At 43.7% G+C, this 21,720-nt stretch overlaps 1 protein-coding gene across 10 annotated transcripts in view; it reads left to right on the plus strand.

The window, feature by feature from the left end:
- Positions 1 to 21,720, plus strand: part of ZNF462 (zinc finger protein 462) — a 96,262-nt gene that overhangs the window by 35,167 nt on the left and 39,375 nt on the right. For 6 of the 10 annotated variants that reach the window (XM_083817703.1, XM_083817701.1, XM_083817699.1 and 3 more), the window contains 5 exons: positions 5,565 to 5,816; positions 6,431 to 11,928; positions 12,869 to 13,033; positions 15,083 to 15,354; positions 21,569 to 21,687. In XM_083817703.1, coding sequence (XP_083673829.1) covers positions 5,597 to 5,816; positions 6,431 to 11,928; positions 12,869 to 13,033; positions 15,083 to 15,354; positions 21,569 to 21,687 — 6,274 coding nt within the window. In that variant the 5' untranslated portion in view covers positions 5,565 to 5,596. Of the gene's footprint in view, positions 1 to 3,013; positions 3,482 to 5,564; positions 5,817 to 6,430; positions 11,929 to 12,868; positions 13,034 to 15,082; positions 15,355 to 21,568; positions 21,688 to 21,720 lie in introns of those variants that run through there. The other 4 variants (XM_083817704.1, XM_083817706.1, XM_083817707.1 and 1 more) reach the window with 4 other exon arrangements.

The following is a 21,720-nucleotide window of genomic DNA, read 5'->3' on the forward strand; positions in this document are numbered from 1 at the left end:
AAAAAAAAAAAAAAAAAGGGGAAAAGGAACCAGTGTTTCAATTCAGTTTATTTTTATATGAGTTTGGATGAGTGGCTCCAAAGTCAACCCTTGGAGGACCAAGAATCCCCATAGTTTGAATGGAATATAGTCATTGAAAAAGACCCATGCGTTGAGTGGGTTTGCCTGACTTTAGTTGAGAATTGAATTTACTCATGGAGTTCCTCACTAATTATGTTTTCTCATAAATGAAAAATGAGGCTGTCTCCCTCCACTTTGAACAGTCTTCAGGTTTCCAGTTCCTCAAATTTTGCACCGTTCCTGTGATTTTACTTGTTTTGCCTGTTTTCCCCATTGCAATCCTGTGTTATAAAAAGGTATTGTTTTTGTTGTTGTTGTTTGTTTGTTGCTTTTAAAAAAGGAAAAAGCCCCAAACCTGAGGTCATCAGACCATCTTAGTGGTATGTGAGCTGAAGCAAGCACTGACAGGAGCCCAAGCAATGCCTCTGAGAACCCACCAAGCCTGTAGGTACTGGTTCCTCCTGAAACCCCAGCTTCTGCAGCAGGGAAAATTGCCTGGCCTGTGGTGTTATCCATGGGATTCTTGAAAACCGTGTCTCTGATTAGTTACATGCTAATCACATTGCTTTAGTGTCTGATAGTTCATTTCTGGTGGACTAATCTCCAACAGGAAAAAAAGTAGTGGTGAGGGAAGAGTAGACCAATGCGGAAGCTTACTGCATGTTTTAAAGGAAAAAGATCACCCTGATGCATGACTCCAGCCTCTGCGACGATGTTTTGTTTACGCTGAGACGCTTTGCCATGAGCAGATGCCATGGAGGCGCCCCAACCCCGAACCGCAGCGCGGGGCCTGGCAGCCAGGCCTGTCCCAGCGGCCCAGCACCAGGCACCTCCCTGGGGACAGGGCTGGTGTCAGGGCAGAGCTGGCGACAGCTGGGGACCCGCCTTGCTCTCACTGGGCAGGCATGAGGGCCATGGGGGGATCCTGGGCCATGGGCAAGGTAGTGAAGGCCTGAGCAGGGCTGAAATGGGGTCCTAGGCTGTGGGCAGTTAGGGGGAGGCCCAGGGGGCCAGGCAGGGACAGCAAAGCTTGCGGGTGCCCTCAGGGCCCTGACACAGTCTGTGCCTCCAGGGGAGCTTTGTAAAGTGGAAACAGGCTTGGACAGCGTTGTTGCCTACGGAGCCATGTGTGTAACGCCAGGATTGCTCCGTTTCAGCTTCACTTTTGGCAAAGAGTAAAGTGAAAACCGTTGAGTGCAACCTGCATGTGTGAGGTAGGGATGAAGACACGTCTGATCATCAGAGTATGGAAAGGCTTGGAAAACTGGAGATTTCTTTATTTTAAGTGCAATGTTAAAAATATTGAGGTGCAAGTTCAGATAGTGTGTGTGGTCTGAGTGACCTTTTCAGCTGTGGTTGTGCATGTGCATATTCTTAACTTCTAGAAGCAGCGCTGACTCCATCTCAAAATATAACGGATGGGTAGTCAACCACAGAAGCTCAATTTTGAGGTCAGTGCCTTGGGCTTCACAATTAATTTTGTATTTTGAAGCTTTAAAACCAAACTTAAACATAATGATTTGTACTACTTTGGCTGCTGCCAAATTCTGTAATGACTGTTGTTCAACAAGCACAATTATCTTTTGTTTTGGATTTTTAAAAACCTAGAAATCTAATGCAACTGTCTCTCTGATGTTCTCCTTACATGTTCAGGAGCGTAGAGAAGTATGTCAAAGACAATTTGAAAGCTTAGCTTGGGTCTTTAAAACTATGAAAACTTTGAGAATCTCTTGAGCTCAGTGTTTTGGAAGCTTTTCACTCATAAGGGAAATAAGAATACCTCTTCTCCGTATTCAGCATTAAAGCCATATATTTTAAGAAGAGGTTGTAAATGAAAATTAGCCAGACAATGGGATTTTAATAATCTGGTGAGGTTATCATCACATTAGTATGGGTATTTTAGAAGTCACATTATCTGTGGGCAATGTGGTCTCAAGAGATTGGTTGTGAATATGTTAGAGGGCTTGTGCGATTTATGGATTCATTTCATGGTGGTTGTTTGCTTATTTGTGTTTGTTTTGTTGGTTGGTTTGTTTGTTTGTTTTCTTTCCAGGCTTCCTGTTCTGCTTTTGAGTTAATGGATTTGGTAATTCCCTTCACAATCCACCTCTGTTCCCCCTTACATTTTTTATTGTGCTGTTCAAAAATTTAAGGGTTAAGGACTGTAGGTTTTTTTTTTTAAAGAAAAAGATAGAAAGTAGTATTGTTTGTATGTATGGAAAGTGTTGCAGTGAAAATGCTCTTCACTGGTGGCTAGGTGGATCTCTCTTCTGTATTCCATGCAGACAATAAAGAAGAGAGAAAGACACACATTGTGTTTCAGTTTCTTTTGAAATATGAGCTCAAACTAGCACTGTGTTTTTCTTGCTTTTGTGAAATGTCTGAATTTTAAGGAAAAATGTGGAAATAGTAGGGCAGAATTCCGTATAAAATGCTTCATCCTGCTTTCAGCCTGATGCTTGGTGAAAACATAAAATTGAAGTCCATGCAGCTGTACCTGATGTTTGTTCCTCTCAGCTGCAGTAAAATTAACCTCTTCTATGACTTGGTGCTACCTTTGCGATAGGGATCCTGCAGACATTAAAGCTAGAATCCATGAGAAAGACCCCATCAGGTTTTGTAATCAGCAGTTGTTCATGATCTTCCAACTCATTCTTCTGATTTGTAGCAGAAAGGTGCTGCTGTTGATCTAAGATCGTCTAGACAACAGCAAGCATCCTTGAGGATACCTTCTCTGGTTGTCAGCTCGTAAAAGAAATGTGACTGCTGGAGGTGGGGATGGTGGTGTTTTTAACCTCTTGAAGCTGCCAGAATTACATTTTTTTCAGAACTTCAGGTTTGCCCTCCCTGTTTTTTGTATTTTGTAAGCTGTCCTGAAGTTTCTGAAAGAGACAGCTGAAAGTGTTTCGTGGTGGTGTTTCTTAAGGGTCTGAAGATTTTGGGGGCTGGGGGTGGGGGGGGAGGAGGGAAGGATGGATTTGTGCGTGTGTGTGTGTGTGTTGTTTTTCCTCTCTTCTACACAATGGAGCTTTCAGAGAACCTCTCTTAAAAGGCATAGCTACAGCCTTTGTGTTGAAGGGTGTGTCTGCTGGCAGGGTTTGCTGATGCAGACAGGCTGGCTGGTGATTAACAAAGGTCATTAGACTTTGGAATCTGGCAGGGGAGTGGGGTGGTGTGTCTTCTGCGCTGAGCAGGAGTGCTCCCCAGGGACAGGGCAGGCTGGAGGCCCCCCGCCTGCCTCCCCCCCAACCCCGCCTCCTCCTGGGAGGCTCGGCTCTGTGTTGCCTCTGTAGGACAGCTTGGACCAGTGTCTTGATGCTGTAATGCTGTGTTTCTGGATTGAATCATCACATTTGTCATCCATGGGACAGGGGAACCAACCCTAGGAGATGCTTGCCGGCGATCTGCTCAGGGAGAGAAGGTGCTGCTTGGGCAGTGCAGGGGGACACCAGTGACATGGTTTGGGGTGCAAGTCACGCAGGAGTAGGGGAGGTGTGTTCTGGGGATGCTGATTTTTCAAGCGTGACCCAAGAAGGAGGAGGAAAAAAAAAAAAAAGGAAAAAAAAAAAAGAAAAACCCTGGTGTGCTGGAGATGAGGCTGAGATAAGTGAGGCCATGTTGTGCACGGGCGAGAAGCTCTGAGCCTCTCAGTGCAGGAGTTGTCTGAGCTAAAATGGCTGCTCCCAAAGCTCAGAGGACTAGGGCAGCTTAGTGAGTCTTAAAGCTTCAGTGACGCAGGGGCTCATATCTCTTGAAAGTGTGATAAACACATTCAGCAGAGCTGTGGCTTGTTTGGCTGAGATGAAAGGACTAAGCTTGGGGGATGGGTAGTGAAAACTAGATGATCTGCTTTTCTGTGAAGTGCTCTAAATGCAGGAGTCGTCTGCTCCATGGAAAAATTTGTTTTCAGGTCTAATGGACTGTGCTAAAGGAGACGTGGGGTGGGGCTTCACTCACTGCTGTAATTTGATCCAGAGCAGATAGCAACCTCTTCCACACAATTTGGTCTGGTGCTTGCACATAAAAGCTTGAGTATCTCGATTATTGTAACTTTGTTAGCCGAAAAGGAGCTGGTACAGCATTCATTTTCTCTATTGGTGGTGGGAGGGAGAGAGGGGGGTTGGAAGAGAAAGGACACAGTGCAGCCTGCAAAATAATGTAGGTAAATATGTGGAGAGCCTGTGTGCTCAGACTGTCCAGAATTTGACTTGCTAGAAGTTTATTTTAGCAGGCTATCAGAAGAAGCATTCTTTCATATAAAATCCTGATGCAGTATCCTCTCTAATTTCATTTCACTAATGTTTTGGAGCATTCTCCTCACTGTAGAAGTAGCTTTGTACTTTATGTGCAAAAAACGTGGAATTTTCAGCTTTTGAGGCAGCCCTTGTATACTGGACCTCTGGACTGCCCAGATTATCGCTGTACCAGCACAGCATGTGGAAGCTTAAACAAGTAATTCTTTTATTGATATAGAAAAGTTGCTCTTCTGTCTAAATACTGCACAGAGTAGGAAAGTAAGGCTTTTGTCTTGCTTGTGTTTTGTGTCTCCTCTCCTTCATGGCAATGCATAAATATACAACTCTCTGAAGCAGGGTTAGTTGCTCACACACCAAACTTCCATAATTCACATTGCCATATCTTGTGTTACTTGGTACTTCAAGATATGTAGAGCATTTGGATAAATCAAAGAAGCCATGATGTTTCTGAGGAAAGTCTTTGTTACTCATACTTCCATTGTACTTTTGCAAAATTCCTATTTCCTTTGCTGTCTCGCTCATCCTCCAGGTCTTGCCTTCCCAAAAGACAAAGGTTGTGTCCCCAGAACAGACTCAAATTTAGCAGTAAACATTTTAACAAAGAATGGAGATGCCCTTGCAAGGCATGGTGGAAGTAAGGTAGAACAAACCATTCTACCTTGAGTGCATGTGGCTGCATCTCAACTTGCAGTGTTGTCTAGGTTTTCCACCAACCTCAGAACTGAGAGGATATTGAGAAGAAAGGCAGATTTTTTTCCTGTAGAGGCTTTTAATCTGTAGTGGATAAAGCAGGCAATACTTTTCAACTTCCAAGAAGTGTTAGTGAGATTCACAGAGGCAGAAGCCATTGTCTTCTGATTGTAAAATTGAGTACATGACTGTTTGGGAGTAATGTGCTATTTCTCTAGCATACAGTTTGTGGTCCTTGAACAAGACAAACTTCTGAACAACAGCCCTGTCCTATGTAATGGAAAAGCCAAGAGGACAAAGTCCACTGAGTCAGTAGTCATTTGTCAGAACGTTGACTGTAGTGTTGAGTCAGCAACTTGTGAGCTACCTAGGTAGGACTTCATGTGAATCCAAACTGAGGCATCTTCATATAGTAACTACAGCTTGAGTTTTACACTGCAGTAAATGGAATCTCTGGAAATGACTGTCTTTATAAACATGATATTACCAATTTCAGAATTTGTTAAAATGGCATTGCTTTAAAACCTCTCTCTTCTTCTCCCTCTCTTTTTCTTGCAGAATTTTCTCATGTGAAAGATCGTTCTTGAACCATGGAGGTGCTGCAGTGTGATGGCTGCGATTTTCGAGCTCCATCATATGAAGACCTTAAAGCTCATATTCAGGATGTTCACACTGCTTTCCTGCAGCCAACCGATGTCTCAGAGGAAAGCCCTAGCCAGCCAAGGTCTGGTTCCATGAATGCTAGCAACCAGACTGAGGTTGAGTTTTCCTCCGTAAAGGATGAATTTACGATTGCAGATGAAATAGCAGGTAAATCTCAGCTCTAACCACCTATTTCACACGGCTTATTTTAGTACATATTAGTTAATACTTTTAATGTGATTGTAAAAACTCGATTATCCTTATTGCTGTGACAGCAAAGCAGATATCTAGCTTCAGCCATGTTGGTTCTGACCACAGCTCTTCCAGTAAATAGAAACGTGAAGGGTGGTTTTATTAGCTGCTTTTAGTGTCTTTTTTCATAATGCTTTTTGTTTGTCAGATCTTCATGGTTCTTCACCACTACGAACCACCTCAAAATTTTCAACCTTATTAGTGTGCTAGCTTTCTTTTTTCCCAGAGAAGATAATTTTGGAAATGGTCCATCCCAAAGTTTACACCATATCACATATATGTCTATATTATGGACAATGGCCATTTTTCTGAAAGTCGCCAGATATATAGATAAGCGTAGAGAGTGTATGGTCTGTAGAGAGTGTACAGTCTGTAGAGAGTGTACTTAAGTCATAAGTAAGTGAGAGAACCCTGGTGTGATTGATAGTTGTTCAAGATGCAGTTGTGTTCTTACGCGTATAGGGTGGGTGGAGAAAAGGCTCAGTATTTGATTTTATTTATTTATATATTCACCTTAATTCTCATTTTAGGGCAAAATGCAACAAGTCAGATGGGGACTGGAAGTTACTATAACCAGAGCCAGACTTTCTATGGTCAGCATATGGCTCCAAATCCTAAACCAACCAACAAATTTTTCCAGTGCAAGTTCTGTGTGCGCTACTTCCGTTCCAAAAACCTCCTCATAGAGCACACACGCAAGGTTCATGGAACGCAGGCTGGGGGGAGCTCAGTGGGGCCACCAACCACTAGTTCCTTAAATTACAACATCATGATGCATGAAGGGTTTGGCAAAGTTTTCAGTTGTCAGTTCTGCACCTACAAGTCACCCAGGCGTGCAAGGATTATTAAGCACCAGAAAATGTATCACAAAAACAACCTGAAAGAGAGTTCAACTCCCCCTACAGCTGCCACTGCTATATCTGAATCAACATCTGCTTCTGTGCCAGTGCAGGAACCCTGCAAGGAGCTGCCTGCAGAGGTGGTGGAGCGGAGCATTTTGGAGTCCATGGTCAAGCCCCTGACAAAGTCGAGGGGCAACTTTTGCTGTGAATGGTGCAGCTACCAGACACCTCGAAGGGAGCGCTGGTGTGACCACATGATGAAGAAGCACCGCAGTATGGTAAAAATACTGTCAAGCCTGAGGCAGCAACAAGAAGGAACCAGTGCACCTGATGTACAGAACAAGAGTGCCCAGAATGCCTCCCCAAACTCTAACTATATGTCCATGAATACGACAGGACGTGAGATGTCGAACGCTAATGTCTCAAACTTCAGAAGCTCTATGGGCAATTCCCTTATCAGGCCCAACTCTTCTACATCTTCCAAGTTTTCTTCCGTGTCTTATCCTCAAATGAAGCCTAAGTCACCTCACAACTCAGGCATGGTTAATTTGTCTGACAGATCCCGCTATGGAATTGCTGATATGACAAATTCTTCTGCTGACCTGGAAACAAACAGTATGCTAAATGACTCCAGCTCAGATGAAGAGCTAAATGAAATGGACAGCGAGAATGGCTTGAACTCCATGGATCACCAGACCACAGGAATGTCCGCAGAGCAGCTGATGGGATCTGATGGCAACAAACTCCTGGAAACAAAGGGGATCCCCTTTAGAAGGTATATGAACAGGTTCCAGTGTCCTTTTTGTCCTTTCCTGACTATGCACCGCCGAAGCATTTCCCGTCACATTGAGAACATCCACCTGTCTGGAAAGACAGCCGTGTACAAGTGTGACGAATGCCCTTTCACTTGCAAGAGTTCATTAAAGCTTGGCGCCCACAAGCAATGTCATACAGGTACAACATCAGACTGGGACACTGTGAACTCTCAGACCGAAAGCATCGCCTCTTCTTTGAATGACAGTGCTGTGTCTTATGAGAGTGGAAATATAAATGGCAGGAAGTCAGCTGGGATGATGGAGCCAGTGCAGCAGCAGCAGCAGCAGCAACAACAACAACAGCAATCACCCCAGCCCCATTCACAGCATCCATACAAGTGCACAATGTGCAACTATTCCACCACAACTTTGAAAGGCCTCAGAGTTCATCAGCAGCACAAGCACTCATTCTGTGACAACTTGCCGAAATATGATGGACCACCATCCAACACACCACAAGAGAGTGAGGCAGATGCTCACACCTCTGCCAGCACAGTGAAGAAGAGCCAGACCTCGATCCTTGGGCTGTCATCTAAAAATAACTTTGTTGCAAAGGCACCTCGGAAGGTGTCAAATGATTTCCCTTTAGATCTCTCACCAGTGAAAAAAAGAACTAGGATCGACGAAATAGCAAGCAATCTGCAGAGCAAAATCAACCAAAACAAACAGCAAGAAGATGCTGTGATTAATGTAGAGGATGATGAGGAAGAGGAGGAAGACAATGAGGTGGAGATAGAAGTTGAGTTAGACAGAGAAGAAGAGCAAACAGAACCAATGATAGAAGTTTCCAGTTCTTACGCACCACAGCAAATGTGGGGAAGAGAGGCTAATGATTCCCAGAAGGAGGCAAACTTCAGAAGCTTGCAACATGATTACAATTCTGCCAATGGAGCAGAGATTGAGCTCACTTTATCAGAAGATGAGGAAGATTATTATTCTTCTGTCAGCATGAAAGAACATCAGAGCCCTAATGCCTCTGTTCTGGGGGGCCAGTCAAACATGTATGGTACTGATCAGAACAATGAGAATGCAGAGTTTAATGACTCTGGCAGGCTTTACTATTGTAAACACTGTGATTTCAGCAACAAATCTGCCCGGAGCGTTAGCACCCACTACCAGCGAATGCACCCCTATATTAAATTCAGCTTTAGGTATATCCTGGATCCCAATGATCACAGTGCAGTATACCGGTGTCTTGAGTGCTATATTGACTATACAAACTTTGAAGACCTGCAGCAGCATTATGGAGAGCATCACCCTGAAGCTATGAATGTACTGAACTTTGATCATTCTGATCTGATCTACCGCTGTCGCTTCTGCTCTTACACAAGCCCGAATGTTAGAAGTCTGATGCCACATTACCAAAGAATGCATCCCACAGTGAAAATTAACAATGCAATGATATTTTCAAGCTATGTTGTTGAGCAGCAAGAAGGGCTGAACACAGAGTCTCAGACACTGAGAGAGATCTTGAATTCTGCTCCAAAAACTATGGCAACCTCCACCCCCGTGGCTCGTGGGGCTGGTGTGCCAGCTGGCTTTAACAAAAATGCCGCCAAGAGTTTTAGTCCTGAATGTGAAAATCAGAAGGAACCTTCCGTCAATACTGTGGTTGTTTATGACTGTGACGTGTGTTCATTTGCAAGCCCTAACATGCATTCGGTTTTGGTTCATTACCAGAAAAAGCACCCTGAAGAAAAAGCATCATATTTCAGAATCCAGAAGACCATGCGTGTCGTGTCTGTTGATAGGGGCTCTGCCTTGGCTCACATGTCTTTTGAGATGGGGACACCTGTCTCCCCAAAACTGTCCAACTTGGCTTCTCAGCCTCCACCTCCCCCCCCCCCACCCCCAGACCTTGCTACTGAACTCTACTACTGCAAACACTGTTCATACAGCAACCGCTCAGTTGTTGGAGTGCTTGTCCACTACCAGAAGAGGCACCCAGAGATAAAGGTCACTGCCAAATATATCAGGCAGGCACCTCCCACTGCAGCAATGATGAGGGCTGGTGAGCTGCCACCTGGTATTCAGAGGCCACCAGTGTCAATGCAGCAGTTGAGCCGAGGTGGTTCTGAGACCTCTGTGAATCCTCCTGAGAATGAAATGTTTTTCTGCCAGCACTGTGATTATGGAAACAGGACCGTGAAAGGTGTGCTCATTCATTATCAAAAGAAGCATCGTGACTTCAAAGCTAATGCAGATGTGATTAGACAGCATACAGCCACCATTAGAAGCCTTTGTGATCGCAGCCAGAAGAAATCAACTGGCAATGTGCCTGCTCACACCTCTAGCACCGAACGGGACAAGTCAAAGCTGAGAGCCCTCAAGTGCAGGCAGTGTAGCTATACTTCACCTTACTTCTATGCATTGAGGAAGCATATTAAGAAAGATCACCCAACACTGAAAGCTACAGTCACATCCATTCTCAGATGGGCATTTTTGGATGGCTTGATAGAGGCAGGTTATCACTGTGAATGGTGCATTTATTCACACACAGAGCCAAGTGGTTTGCTTGTGCATTACCAAAGGAGACATCCTGAGCATTATGTTGATTATACTTACATGGCAACTAAACTCTGGGCAGGTCCCGATCCTTCCCCTCCTGCCCTAGTGATGCCAACAGAGGCAAAGTCCTACAAGTGCAGAGATTGCATTTTTGAAGCATCTTCCATTTGGGATATTACTAATCACTACCAAGCTTTTCACCCTTGGGCCATGAATGGGGATGAATCTGTGTTGTTAGATATCATTAAGGAGAAAGATGCTGCTGAGAAGTCTGGCACACAGCCTGATGAAACTGGGATCAGGATGGATTCTGAAGACCAGATAACAACGTCACAGATGGACCAGGATGCAGAGTGTGCAGAGGATCCCAGCCTTTCCCAGGAGAAAACGGTGCAGCTGGCTTCTGCAAACCCTGCCATCTCCTCTACTCCATATCAGTGTACAGTTTGCCAGTCTGAATACAACAACTTGCATGGCCTTCTGACACATTATGGCAAAAAACATCCTGGCATGAAAGTGAAAGCTGCAGATTTTGCTCAGGATATAGACATTAACCCAGGGGCTGTATATAAGTGTAGACATTGCCCATACATTAACACACGTATTCATGGCGTTCTCACACACTACCAGAAACGGCACCCATCAATAAAGGTCACTGCTGAAGACTTTGTGCATGATGTGGAGCAGTCAAATGATATTGCTCAGAATGATGTGGAAGAGACGAGCAGGATTTTCAAGCAAGGCTATGGTGCTTACAGGTGCAAGCTGTGCCCTTATACCCATGGTACACTGGAGAAGCTCAAAATTCACTATGAGAAATACCACAATCAACCTGAATTTGATGTTTTTGCTCAGTCACCACCAAAGGTGTCTGCTTCACTGGAGCCAGACATGGTGACTGAAATCAAGGCCTCCCCAGAAATTGCTGCTGAGGATGTTGGAGAAATCTCTGTTGCAGCACCTCATTTCTCCAGTTCTCATTTAGTGTCTCACACAGTTTTCCGGTGTCAGCTCTGCAAATATTTCTGCTCTACCCGGAAGGGGATAGCCAGGCACTACCGCATCAAACATAACAATGTACGGGCACAGCCAGAAGGCAAGAACAACCTCTTCAAATGTGCTTTGTGTTCCTACACCAACCCTATCCGCAAAGGGCTTGCGGCACACTACCAGAAAAGACATGACATTGATGCTTACTACACTCACTGCTTAGCAGCCTCCAGGACAGTAAGCGACAAACCCAATAAAGTGATCATTCCATCTCCTCCCAAAGATGACACTCCTCAGTTAAGTGAGGAGCTGAGGAGGGCTGTAGAGAAGAAGAAATGCTCGCTTTGTTCCTTCCAGTCCTTCAGCAAAAAGGGTATTGTGTCCCACTACATGAAGCGTCACCCTGGTGTTTTCCCGAAGAAGCAGCATGCAAGCAAGCTGGGAGGTTACTTCACTGCTGTATATGCCGATGAGCATGAAAAGCCAACTCCAACTGAGGAGAGGAATGACTTTGAGAAGCCTGAGGTGGAAAGTGAGGCTCAGGAAATTGAGTGGCTTCCCTTCAGGTGCATAAAATGTTTCAAGCTGTCCTTCAGCACAGCGGAGCTGCTGTGCATGCATTACACTGACCACCACAGCAAGGATTTGAAGAGAGACTTTACCATACTGGGAAGTGGCACCCGCTCTCAGAATGCTGTCTACCAGTGCAAGCACTGTGATATGAAATTGCATAGCACGGCAGAGCTGACTGCACACTTGAATGGTCACAACGAGGAATTCCAGAAGCGTGCCAAACGTCAGGAGAGGAGGAAGCAGCTTCTGAGCAAGCAGAAATATGCAGATGGTGCTTTTGCAGATTTCAAACAAGAGAGGGTAAGGATCTGTGTGTCTGGTCTCTTTCCCTCTTCTCCCTGCCCTGCCAGGGGAAAGAAACAAAAACACTACCCTTCTGCACCCCAAGAGGCTGCCTGTTACTAATGCCCACTTGCATGTTCTCTTTGACAGCCAAATGACCACAGGCTAATGAATGACTCAGTGTGTCAGTGAGCTCCATAAGTCAATTACACATTCTGCTTCAATTTCCTCATCCTTTCCTTCATCCTCAACCCCTCCCTAGGTTCCGTAGGAAGCCCTATGATTTCTTACTGCTTCCTTCAGTATTTTCTCCATCTCCTTCCTTTCCTCCCACCCTTCTGGAAGGCCATCTGTATCTGACAGTTCCTTGTTCTTTTGTTGCAAGGCTGCCATGTACTTTGTTGCAGACTCTTCACAAAATGTCCAATCTCCTTTTTAAGAGTGCCTCTGAGTAACACATCAGTTTACTTCTCAAGCTTGTTTCTTCCAGTGTGTTTACTGGTAAAGCACTCAGTATTAACATGACATGAATCTATCTGATGACTGAAGCTTTGGACTAGTGCACCGTAACTGGAAGACCAAATTGTGCTCTTTTTCCTGCTCACTCACCCCATTCATTCTGCTTTGATTTGGAATATAGTTGCTGCAGAAAAGCCCCTCACAGCTGTTTGGGAAGTGGTGGGGTCATGAAAGAGCAGTTTCAGGCCAGATTGAATAGTCTTCTGGAGAACCACTGTTATGCAAGACCTGAAGGTCTCTCCTGCACAGATGTCTTGCCCACTTGTTCTAGAGGCAGTAATAGACATCAACAAAAATTGGCCTTACAGTCTTGCAAAACAAGACATGCGCATGTCAAACATAATTTCCCTTCAGCTGCAAAATCCAGTCTGCATTCCTTAAAATGAGATATCAAAGCACACTTTAGCATATGAATTTATTTATGCTTGTGTACTCATAGGCTTTTGGGCACTTGGAAGATGTTTCAAAACTTAAAGAGCGGAAAGTGGTTGGTTACAAATGTAAATTTTGTGTGGAAGTCCATCCAACGCTTCGAGCCATCTGTAATCACCTCCGCAAGCATGTCCAGTATGGAAATGTCTCTTCTGTGTCAGCTACAGTAAAGGTGAGAATTTTAAAACTGTAATTATACCTTTTAACATTGTTTAAAATGAAGGACTCATTGAAAACCTGTGGAGAGCTCTTGTGAAGTTGAATGGATTTTGAGCTGGGTGTTCCAGTTCAGGGTAATGTTTCTGTCATTTAAACATTAAGTTTCTGCAGTGCATTTGGTTTATTTTAAGATGTTTTAACTTTTTTCCACTTTTGATCTAGGGGCACGAAGACTATTTAATTCTCATTTCTTCTCAGCCACAAAGGAATTGATGTCGTTGATGACCGAAAGACTTGGTTTATGATCAGGAGGCTTTCTCTCAGCTATTCTGGGCTACTTTTCTACTTAATTAAAACATAAAAGACCTGCTTTCCTTTTTTTTTTTTTTCTTGTTTTTCTTCTTTTAAGAAGAGTAAGTGTGCACATTCAAATGGGTGAATGGTGAACTTGCTTGTGGTATACGTTTGCACATGAAATTTTGGGTCCAGAGGAGGGCCACGAAGATGATCAGAGGGCTGGAGCACCTCTCCTATGAAGACAGGCTGAGAGAGCTGGGGATGTTCAGCCTGAAGAAGAGAAGGCTCAGGGGAGACCTCATTGCAGCTTTTCAATAGTTAAAGGGGGCTTATAAAAAAGATGGAGAGCAACTCTTTGCTCGGGCAGACAATGACAGGATGAGGGAGAATGGCTTTAAATTAAAAGAGGGTATATTTAGATTAGATGTTAGGAGGAAATTCTTCACTCTGTGAGTGGTGAGGCAGTGGACCCGGTTGCTTAGAGAAACTGTGGTTGCCCTATCCCTCAAAGTGTTCAAGATCAGGTTGGATGAGGCCCTGGGCAACCTGATCTAGTGGGAAGTGTCCCTGCTCATGGCAGAGGAGTTGGAACTAGATGAGCTTTAAGGTCCCTTCCAACCCAAGCTGTTCTACGTTTCTGTGATTTCCTTACTGGCTCCAGATAAAACATTGAAATGGCCAGCTGAGACAGTGGTACCATTCAGGTGATTAGTTGTAAATATTGTTCCTTTCTCCCTGTGAAAGAGAGCGTCTTCTGGGACACCTCCAAGGATAGGCCATGCTCCACAGCCTGATTTTGATTTCCACGGTATTGTCAGTAGCAGTGCAGGTGCAGTAAGGCTGCAGGAGCTAGGTGTGTATTCCTTTTCCTTGTGCTCCTGCTGCAGGTTTCAGTCCCTGACTTAGGGTGCCTCTTTTGTGACACCAGCTGTGTGTGTTTTGAGGAAACTCATGCAACCTCAGAGAGGTTTCATTGCCCTACCATGGGCCTTTTTTTTTTACCTTACCTGACTGCTAATAGACTGTGATGTTTCCCTCCTATCAGACCATTTCCCCTCCTCCCAGCTTCTCACATGAAGTTAATGTGGAGTCAATGCCATCTTTTGAATAAATAGATGTTATGCAGCAGGGAACAAAAGTTGAAATTCAGTGCTGAAAGAACATGATGCAGATATTCCTACAGGTTTTTAAAGTTGCTGCAAATACACATGCTTTGGTTAGAAGAGGGAAAGGGCAGATCAGTTAAGAAAGGGAATAAGAAAAGACTTTTTCTGTTTGCTTTTTAAGGATTCTGGGATCTTAGAGCACCTACTTCTTTCTTATGAATTTGACGCTGATGGGCAATGTCTATGTGGTAAAATGGACTACTCTATCAGTCTGTAGAGTAGCTACACTATAAGCTAGAGCAAAATAAACTAAAGTGAACTTGCTCTATACCATATCAAGGTTTCACTGATCAAGTCTAGAAGATTCATATAAGTACTACTGAGAGAGAGTTGATTCAGTTTCTTGTCTCTCTGCATTCGTTATTTTATTACGCAGAGAGATTTTTTTTAATGTGTATGTAAACAATATATACAATTACCTCTTCCCCTCCCAAGAATAGGCTCTTTTTTCAGAAAGCCATTAATATGGAGCTTGTGTAGGGATATATTTAGAAAAACAACGTAGTGGAAAACCTAGGAATTAAAATGAGCACGTGGGAAAGCCTGAAGGGCAGAAGGGAGAGAGAATTGATGGCTTTGGGGGGGTATGTGTTTTTTAGCAGGAAGCTGAAGATTCTTCAAACACAACTTTGGAGGGTTGTGAGGGAGCCAAAGACCCTGGCATTGTGGAATTTACAGAAGCTGAATCTGGAGCATCCTTGGAAGATGAAACCAGGCCTGGGGGCTACCACTGCAGCCAGTGTGACCGGGTTTTGATGTCTATGCAGGGTCTGCGATCTCACGAGAGGAGTCACTTGGCTCTGGCCATGTTTACCCGGGAAGACAAGTACAGCTGCCAGTATTGCTCCTTTGTCTCTGCTTTCAGGCACAAGTAAGTTGTGGCTTTTATTTTTGTTTTCAAAAGAAGCACAGATTAGCACTACTGTTCTGTAGGTTGACAGTGAAGAAGAGCACACTCAACTTGATTTTGAGCAACCATTTTCTCAGCATTTAGGTATCTTCTGTGCTGCAAAACCTTTGGCCATCATTATTTGTAACTGCTTCTAAAACATCACATCTTTATATCTTCTTGAATTTATTTAAACCCCTTTTTCTTGCATGTAGGGGAAAAACATGCAATCCAAATAATATGACTTTTTTCAGTAGGTAAACATTGAAACTTACCACTTATGAAGCCATGTCAAATGCATGAGACCTAACAGGTAAAGAAGAGGAGAGAAAAGTATTTTTCTTTTTAATCATTAACACACAATGAACTTCTGCTGCACACAACTACTTGTTTGTAACTACTACAACTCCTTGATCATTGAATTTTCATATCTAATGTTAAATAGCTATCATAAGATTCCTTAAAAATAGATTTTTTTTTCCTTAATCATGGTGTGCAATTTCACTCTAAAATATTTCAATTTCACACCAGCATGGTATACTTATGATTCTGTCAGTTGTTTCCTTGTCTCATGCAGCATGTAAAAAATTTATAGTCATCAAAAACAGTCAGAATTCTTATGATTTTCTTCCTACAGGTTGAGTTTGCCATCAGATGGGTAGTTTTAAAAATTCTTACAATCATATACATACATACATATGTATAAACCTTCCCAAAAAATGGAGGCTTAGGGGTATTTTTCACTGGCATGTTGGACTGACATACAGTTTTCTTTGTGACATGTATCACACATGTGACACACATTTTTGCTAGTCTGGGGAGAGAGCTGCTTCATTTTAACAGAAGAAGAGATGATTCACATGGTCATTCAATATAGACATTTTGTAGCACCATCAGTAACACCCTCAAATTTGGTGAACATGTTGCTGTTTTGCCATTAAATGTATGTGGGAGAGAAGCACAATACAAAATGTTTTTATACTCCTTACATTGGAAACCAAGTTTTCTACTAGTGTCATGACAAATTGATGCCACAGTTTGGTCTGCCATGTTGAAAAGATCCATGAGGTGGGGGAAGGATGGATGCTACTGTGCATATACCACCCGTCTTTGTTGAGGCTGACAGTGGGGACACCCCGACCTCTCTTGGCTCACAAAGCCTGCCGTTTGCCTAGTAAATTGGTTTGCTTCCAAAATCAGACTTGTGTTTAGTCTCTGGTTACTCTGTTTTCTACCTAGGAAATGAATAAAGTGTTGTCCTACAAGTAGAAGGATTGGTAAGTCAGAAAGTGGTGAATAGCAGGGAAGAACTCTACAGTTACCACCTAGTTTGATAATAGGTGCTGTTGCTATTGTTGAGGTGGTCTGCTTTATCTTTTATTTTTGATCCTGATGCAATTGTTGTCTTGAGAGATAAAGTTTATGAAAGAAACCAAACCAGTGTTTAACTGACCCACTGTTCTCCCGAATCTTACCAAAACTTAAAAACCTGCCCTTGGAAGAATTGTGCTGGCAACGTATGTGGTCATGAATACAGTTTTAAGTATTACAATGTCGAACATCTTAAGGTATGTATTTTAGAATAGCTTGAATACGTATTATACACATCTTTGACAGTCTGCTTTAATTGTTCAGCAAGTTCATTGCCTATCATCTGTTTAAAATATGTTTTAAATATTTGTTACAAGTATTCACTGCAAGCATTCAGTATCTTACTATTTGAGAGATTTCATGGAATCATTTAGGTTGGAAAAGACCTCTAAAATCAAGTCCAACCTTTAACCTAGCACTGTCAAGTCTACAATTAAACCATGTCCCTAAGCACCAAATCTGCGTGACTTTTAAATGCCTCGAGGGATGGTGACTCAACCACTTCCCTGGGCAGCCTGTTTGAATGCTTCACAACCCTTTCAGTGAAGAAATTTTTCCTAATATCCAACCCAAATCTTCCCTGACAACTCTGAGGCCATTTCCTCTTGTCCTACTGCTTGTTGCCTGGGAGAAGAGACCAACCCCCACATCGCTACAGCCTCCTTTGAGGCAGTTGTAGAGGGTGATAAGGTCTCCCCTGAGCCTCCTGTTCTTTAGGCTAAATAACCCCAGTTCCCTCAGCCATTCCTCATGAGGCTTGTTCTCTAGACCCTTCATCAGCTTTGTTGCCCTTCTTTGGACATGCTCCAGCACCTCAATGTCCTTCTTGTAGTGAGGGACCCAAAACTGAATGCAGTATTCAAGCTGCAGCCTCACCAATGCCAAGTACAGAGGAACAATCACTTACCTAGTCCTTCTGGCCACGCTACTTCTGACACAAGCCAGGATGCTGTTGGCCTTCTTGGCCACCAGAGCTGGCTTGTATTCAGCTGGCTATCAACCGGTAGCTCCAGATCCTTTTCCACTGGCCAGCTTTCCAGCCACTCTTCACCCAGCCTGTAGTGTCAGATGGGGTTGTGGGCCCCAGATACATGAGTGGGCACTTGGCCTTGTTGAATCTCATACAGTTGGCGCTGGCCCATTGATCCAGCCTATCCAGATCCCTCTGTAGAGCCGTCCTACCCTCAAGTTGTCTAACACTCCCTTCTAACTTGGTGTCATCTGTGAACTTACAAAGGGCGCACTTGATCCCTTTGTCTAGATCACTGATAAATATATTAAAGAGAACTGGCCCCAGTACTGAGCCTTGGCGGACACCACTTGTGACCAGCTGCCAACTGGGTTTAACTCCATTCACAGCTCTTTGGGCCCAGCCAGTTTTTTACTCGGCATATGCCTGTCCAAGCCATGAGCAGCCAGTTTCTTCAGGAGAATGCTGTGGGAAACAGGGTCAAAAGCTTTACTGAGGTCTATGTAGACAACATTCACAGCATTTCTCTCATCTACTAAGCAGGTCGCCTTGTGATAGAATGAGATCAGGTTAGTCACACTTTCATAAACCCATGCTGACTAGGCCTGATCACCTGGTTATCCTGTATGTGCCATATGATGGCAGTTAGGATGATCTGCTCCATAATCTTTGCTGGCACTATGGTCAGACTGACAGGCTGGTACATTCACTGGGTTCTCCTTCGAGCCCTTCCTGGAGATTTGCATCGCACTTGCTTCCTCCATCCAACTGGGACCTCCCTGGCTAGCCAGGACTGCTGATAAATGACGGAAAGTGTCTGGGTGAACACTTCCTCCAGCTCCCTTATTACCCTTGGGTGATCCCATTTGGTCCCATAGACTTGTATGTGTCTAAGACGTGTAGCAGGTCACTAAACATTTCGTCTTGGATTATGGGGGCTTCATTCTGCTCCCTATCCCTACCTTCTAGCTTAGGGGTCTGGGAACCCCTTCGCCTTTAAGATTTACTTTTTTAAGTGTCCAGCCTTCCTGGACTCCTTTGCCCTTCAGGACTGCCTCACAAGGGACTCCACCAACCACTCTTCTAAGCAGGCTAAAGTCTGGACTCTGGAAGTCCAGGGTGGCAGTTCCGCTAATCTCCTTCTTTATTTTTCCAAGAATTGAAAACTCTATTATTTTGTGATCACTATACCCAAGACAGCCTCCAGCCTTCACATCACCCTCAAGTCCTTCTCTGTGCGCAAGTAAAATGTCCAGTAGGATGCCATCCCTTGTTGGCTCACTTATCAGCTGAGTCAGGAAGTTATCTTCCACGCACTCCAGGAACTTCCTAGATTGTTTCCTCTCAGCTGTTGTATTTCCAGCAGACATCTGGTAAGTTGAAGTCTGCCATGAGAACAAGGGCTAGCAACTGTGAGACTTCCACTAACAGAATATTGTGTCTGCCTCTTCAACCTGGTTGGGTGGTCTTTAACAGAATCCCACCATGACATCTGCCTTGTTGGCCTTCTCCCTGATTTTTACCCATAAGCACTCAACCCTATTGTCACCATCATGAAGCTCAAGACACTCAAACCGCTCCCTAACAGATTCTCCTTTCTAGGCTATCCCATCAGAAGAGTTTATGGCCATCCTTTGCAGCACTCCAGTCATCCCACCATATTACTGTGATGGCAACTATATCTGTTTTCCTCCTGCACAATGGCTTCCGGTTCTTCCTGTTTGTTGCCCATGTTGTGTTCATTGGTGTAGATGCACTTCAGTAGGGCTACTGATCCTGTCACCTTTTTGGGGGAAGAGGTTTTAATTACTATGTGACCATTCTCAGGCACTTCAGTGATTTCACCCATCAACAATATCACTTATGCCTTTTCTGTCACATGGCTCTCCATCCCCTACCTTTGCTGGGATGGCAGACCAAAAGACCTTGCTAGCACACCGTCCCACAACCACTGGTTTGTTGCCCTCAGACTTGTCTCTACTGAGCCTGGTTTTATCCATTTCCCCCTTCAAATCTACTTTAAAGCTTCCTCAATGAGCTCTGGTAACTCCTGCGCAAAAATCCTGTTCCCCCTTCAAGATGAGTGTACCCCATCTGTTGCCAGCAGGCCTGGTGTCTTGTAAAACAACCTATGATCCAAAGTCCTGCCAGTGACACAAGGCTCAGAGCCAGGTGTTGACCTGCTGATTCTTCCTGTTTCACCCCTCATCATTCCCTGCAACTGGAGGGACAGGGGAGAACACTACTTGTGCTCCTGATCCATTAACCAGTCGTCCCAAGGCCCTGAAGTCTCTCTTGATTGCCCTCAGACTTTGAAACTTCAGCACTACTAGCCTGAAAAATCAATAATGGATAATAACCTGAGGGCTGCATCAGAGTAGGAAGCTTTGTCTTCTCATCTTTAATTGGGGTCCCAACGAGGTAGCAGATGTCCCTAAGAAGTGGGCCCGGTCTGCATACTGAGACATCTTTTCCTATTTCCGTGGAAAAGCTGTACAGTTTGTCATGCTGCAAACTTCATCCTGGATTTGTTTTAAATTGTATTTGTTTGAAGTGGCCCTGAGGGGGACATAAGTTTATTTCTAAATTTTTTTTTGCTACCATCAGAATTTTGAAGACACAGACGTTAGTGTTAGGTCTTGTAAACAGGGATGTTCTGGTTTAAGCTCTGTCAGTGTGGGACTAAAGGTCCCATGACAATCTGTGTAGTGTGAGAGGGCTGGAACAGCCTGTGCTTGATTCCATGTTGATGTTCAGTAAAGAAGAACATGATGATTTAGGTAAAACAAGGAAATAAGCCTAAAATATGTCTAGAATTAAGGTGGCAGGTGGGGGGACAGTTCTGTCAAATTACTACTCCTACAGCCCTCTCTAACTACCTTGTTCCATCGCCATGTGTAAGGAGACTTAAACTAAAAGTAGATCACAAAGCATTAATTTTCCAAGGAAGAGGCTGTGCTGGAAATATTTACAACACAAGCTGAAGCTACTTGCCTACCACCTGGAGACTGTGAACTCTTGACTGTGGGCCACAGCATAGAAACTGCAGAGCTCTGCAGGACTTTAGAATGAATTTGATCTTTTGTTAAAAACTGGAAAATGTCTTTTTTTTTTTTTTTCCTTCTAAATTTCACTGAGCTGTTAAAAGAAGCTGTGGAGAGAGAGCAGATTCTGATCACACCCTGGTTATCAAGCTGTCAGTAGCTTCCAGTTTCCCTGAAGAAAGTAGAGGCTGGTCTTAACCACCCCTTCTTCTCTTGTTGAGCTTTGTGCAGCATATCCCACTCTGTTCTGCCTGAAACTCTGTTGCCTTTTAATCCTGGAACTCATCAACTGCAGCCTGCTGGCACCCTCCCCAGAGCAGGATCTCTAATCTGCTTTTGCTGCTGTAACCAAAAGGCTTCCTCATTAAAGCTGGTCAAAAATATATATATATATATTTTTTTTTTGCCAAGAGGACAAAGGGGGGCATATTTCCACAAAAATGTTTCCCAGGAAAAATATTCTGTAATGATAATTTTACTGTTTTCATCTGTTTCTTGTTTCTTTTAACTGGTCCTTTAAGTCTAAATCAGGTATAATTTAATTTATACTAATTTTGCACTAGAAGTTATTTAAGAGGCTTACTTTCTGCATAACAGAATTGGTGTCAGCTCTGCTCCTTTTCCTCAAATTAGATTCTACTTTATCTGTAGGTAGACCTGTTGAACTTAAAGAGATTGCATGAGAAATTGTAATTGAGCCTGGTTTGGCTCTTACTTAATTATTGCTGTAAATGTTTTGCCTTACATCTGAAGGAATAGTTGAAATTATTTACTCTTTTGTGTTTCCCTTTTTTGCATTTCTCTTTTAAAGTCTGGATCGTCACATGCAGACCCATCATGGACATCATAAGCCGTTCCGTTGCAAGTTGTGCCCATTCAAGTCCTCTTATAATAGCCGCCTGAAAACCCATATACTGAAGGCTCATGCTGGTAAGTTTTCTCTCTCAGTTTTGCAGTGCAGCA

Source organism: Anser anser (assembly GCF_964211835.1).
Source record: "Anser anser genome assembly, chromosome: Z".
Taxonomy (NCBI): domain Eukaryota; kingdom Metazoa; phylum Chordata; class Aves; order Anseriformes; family Anatidae; genus Anser; species Anser anser.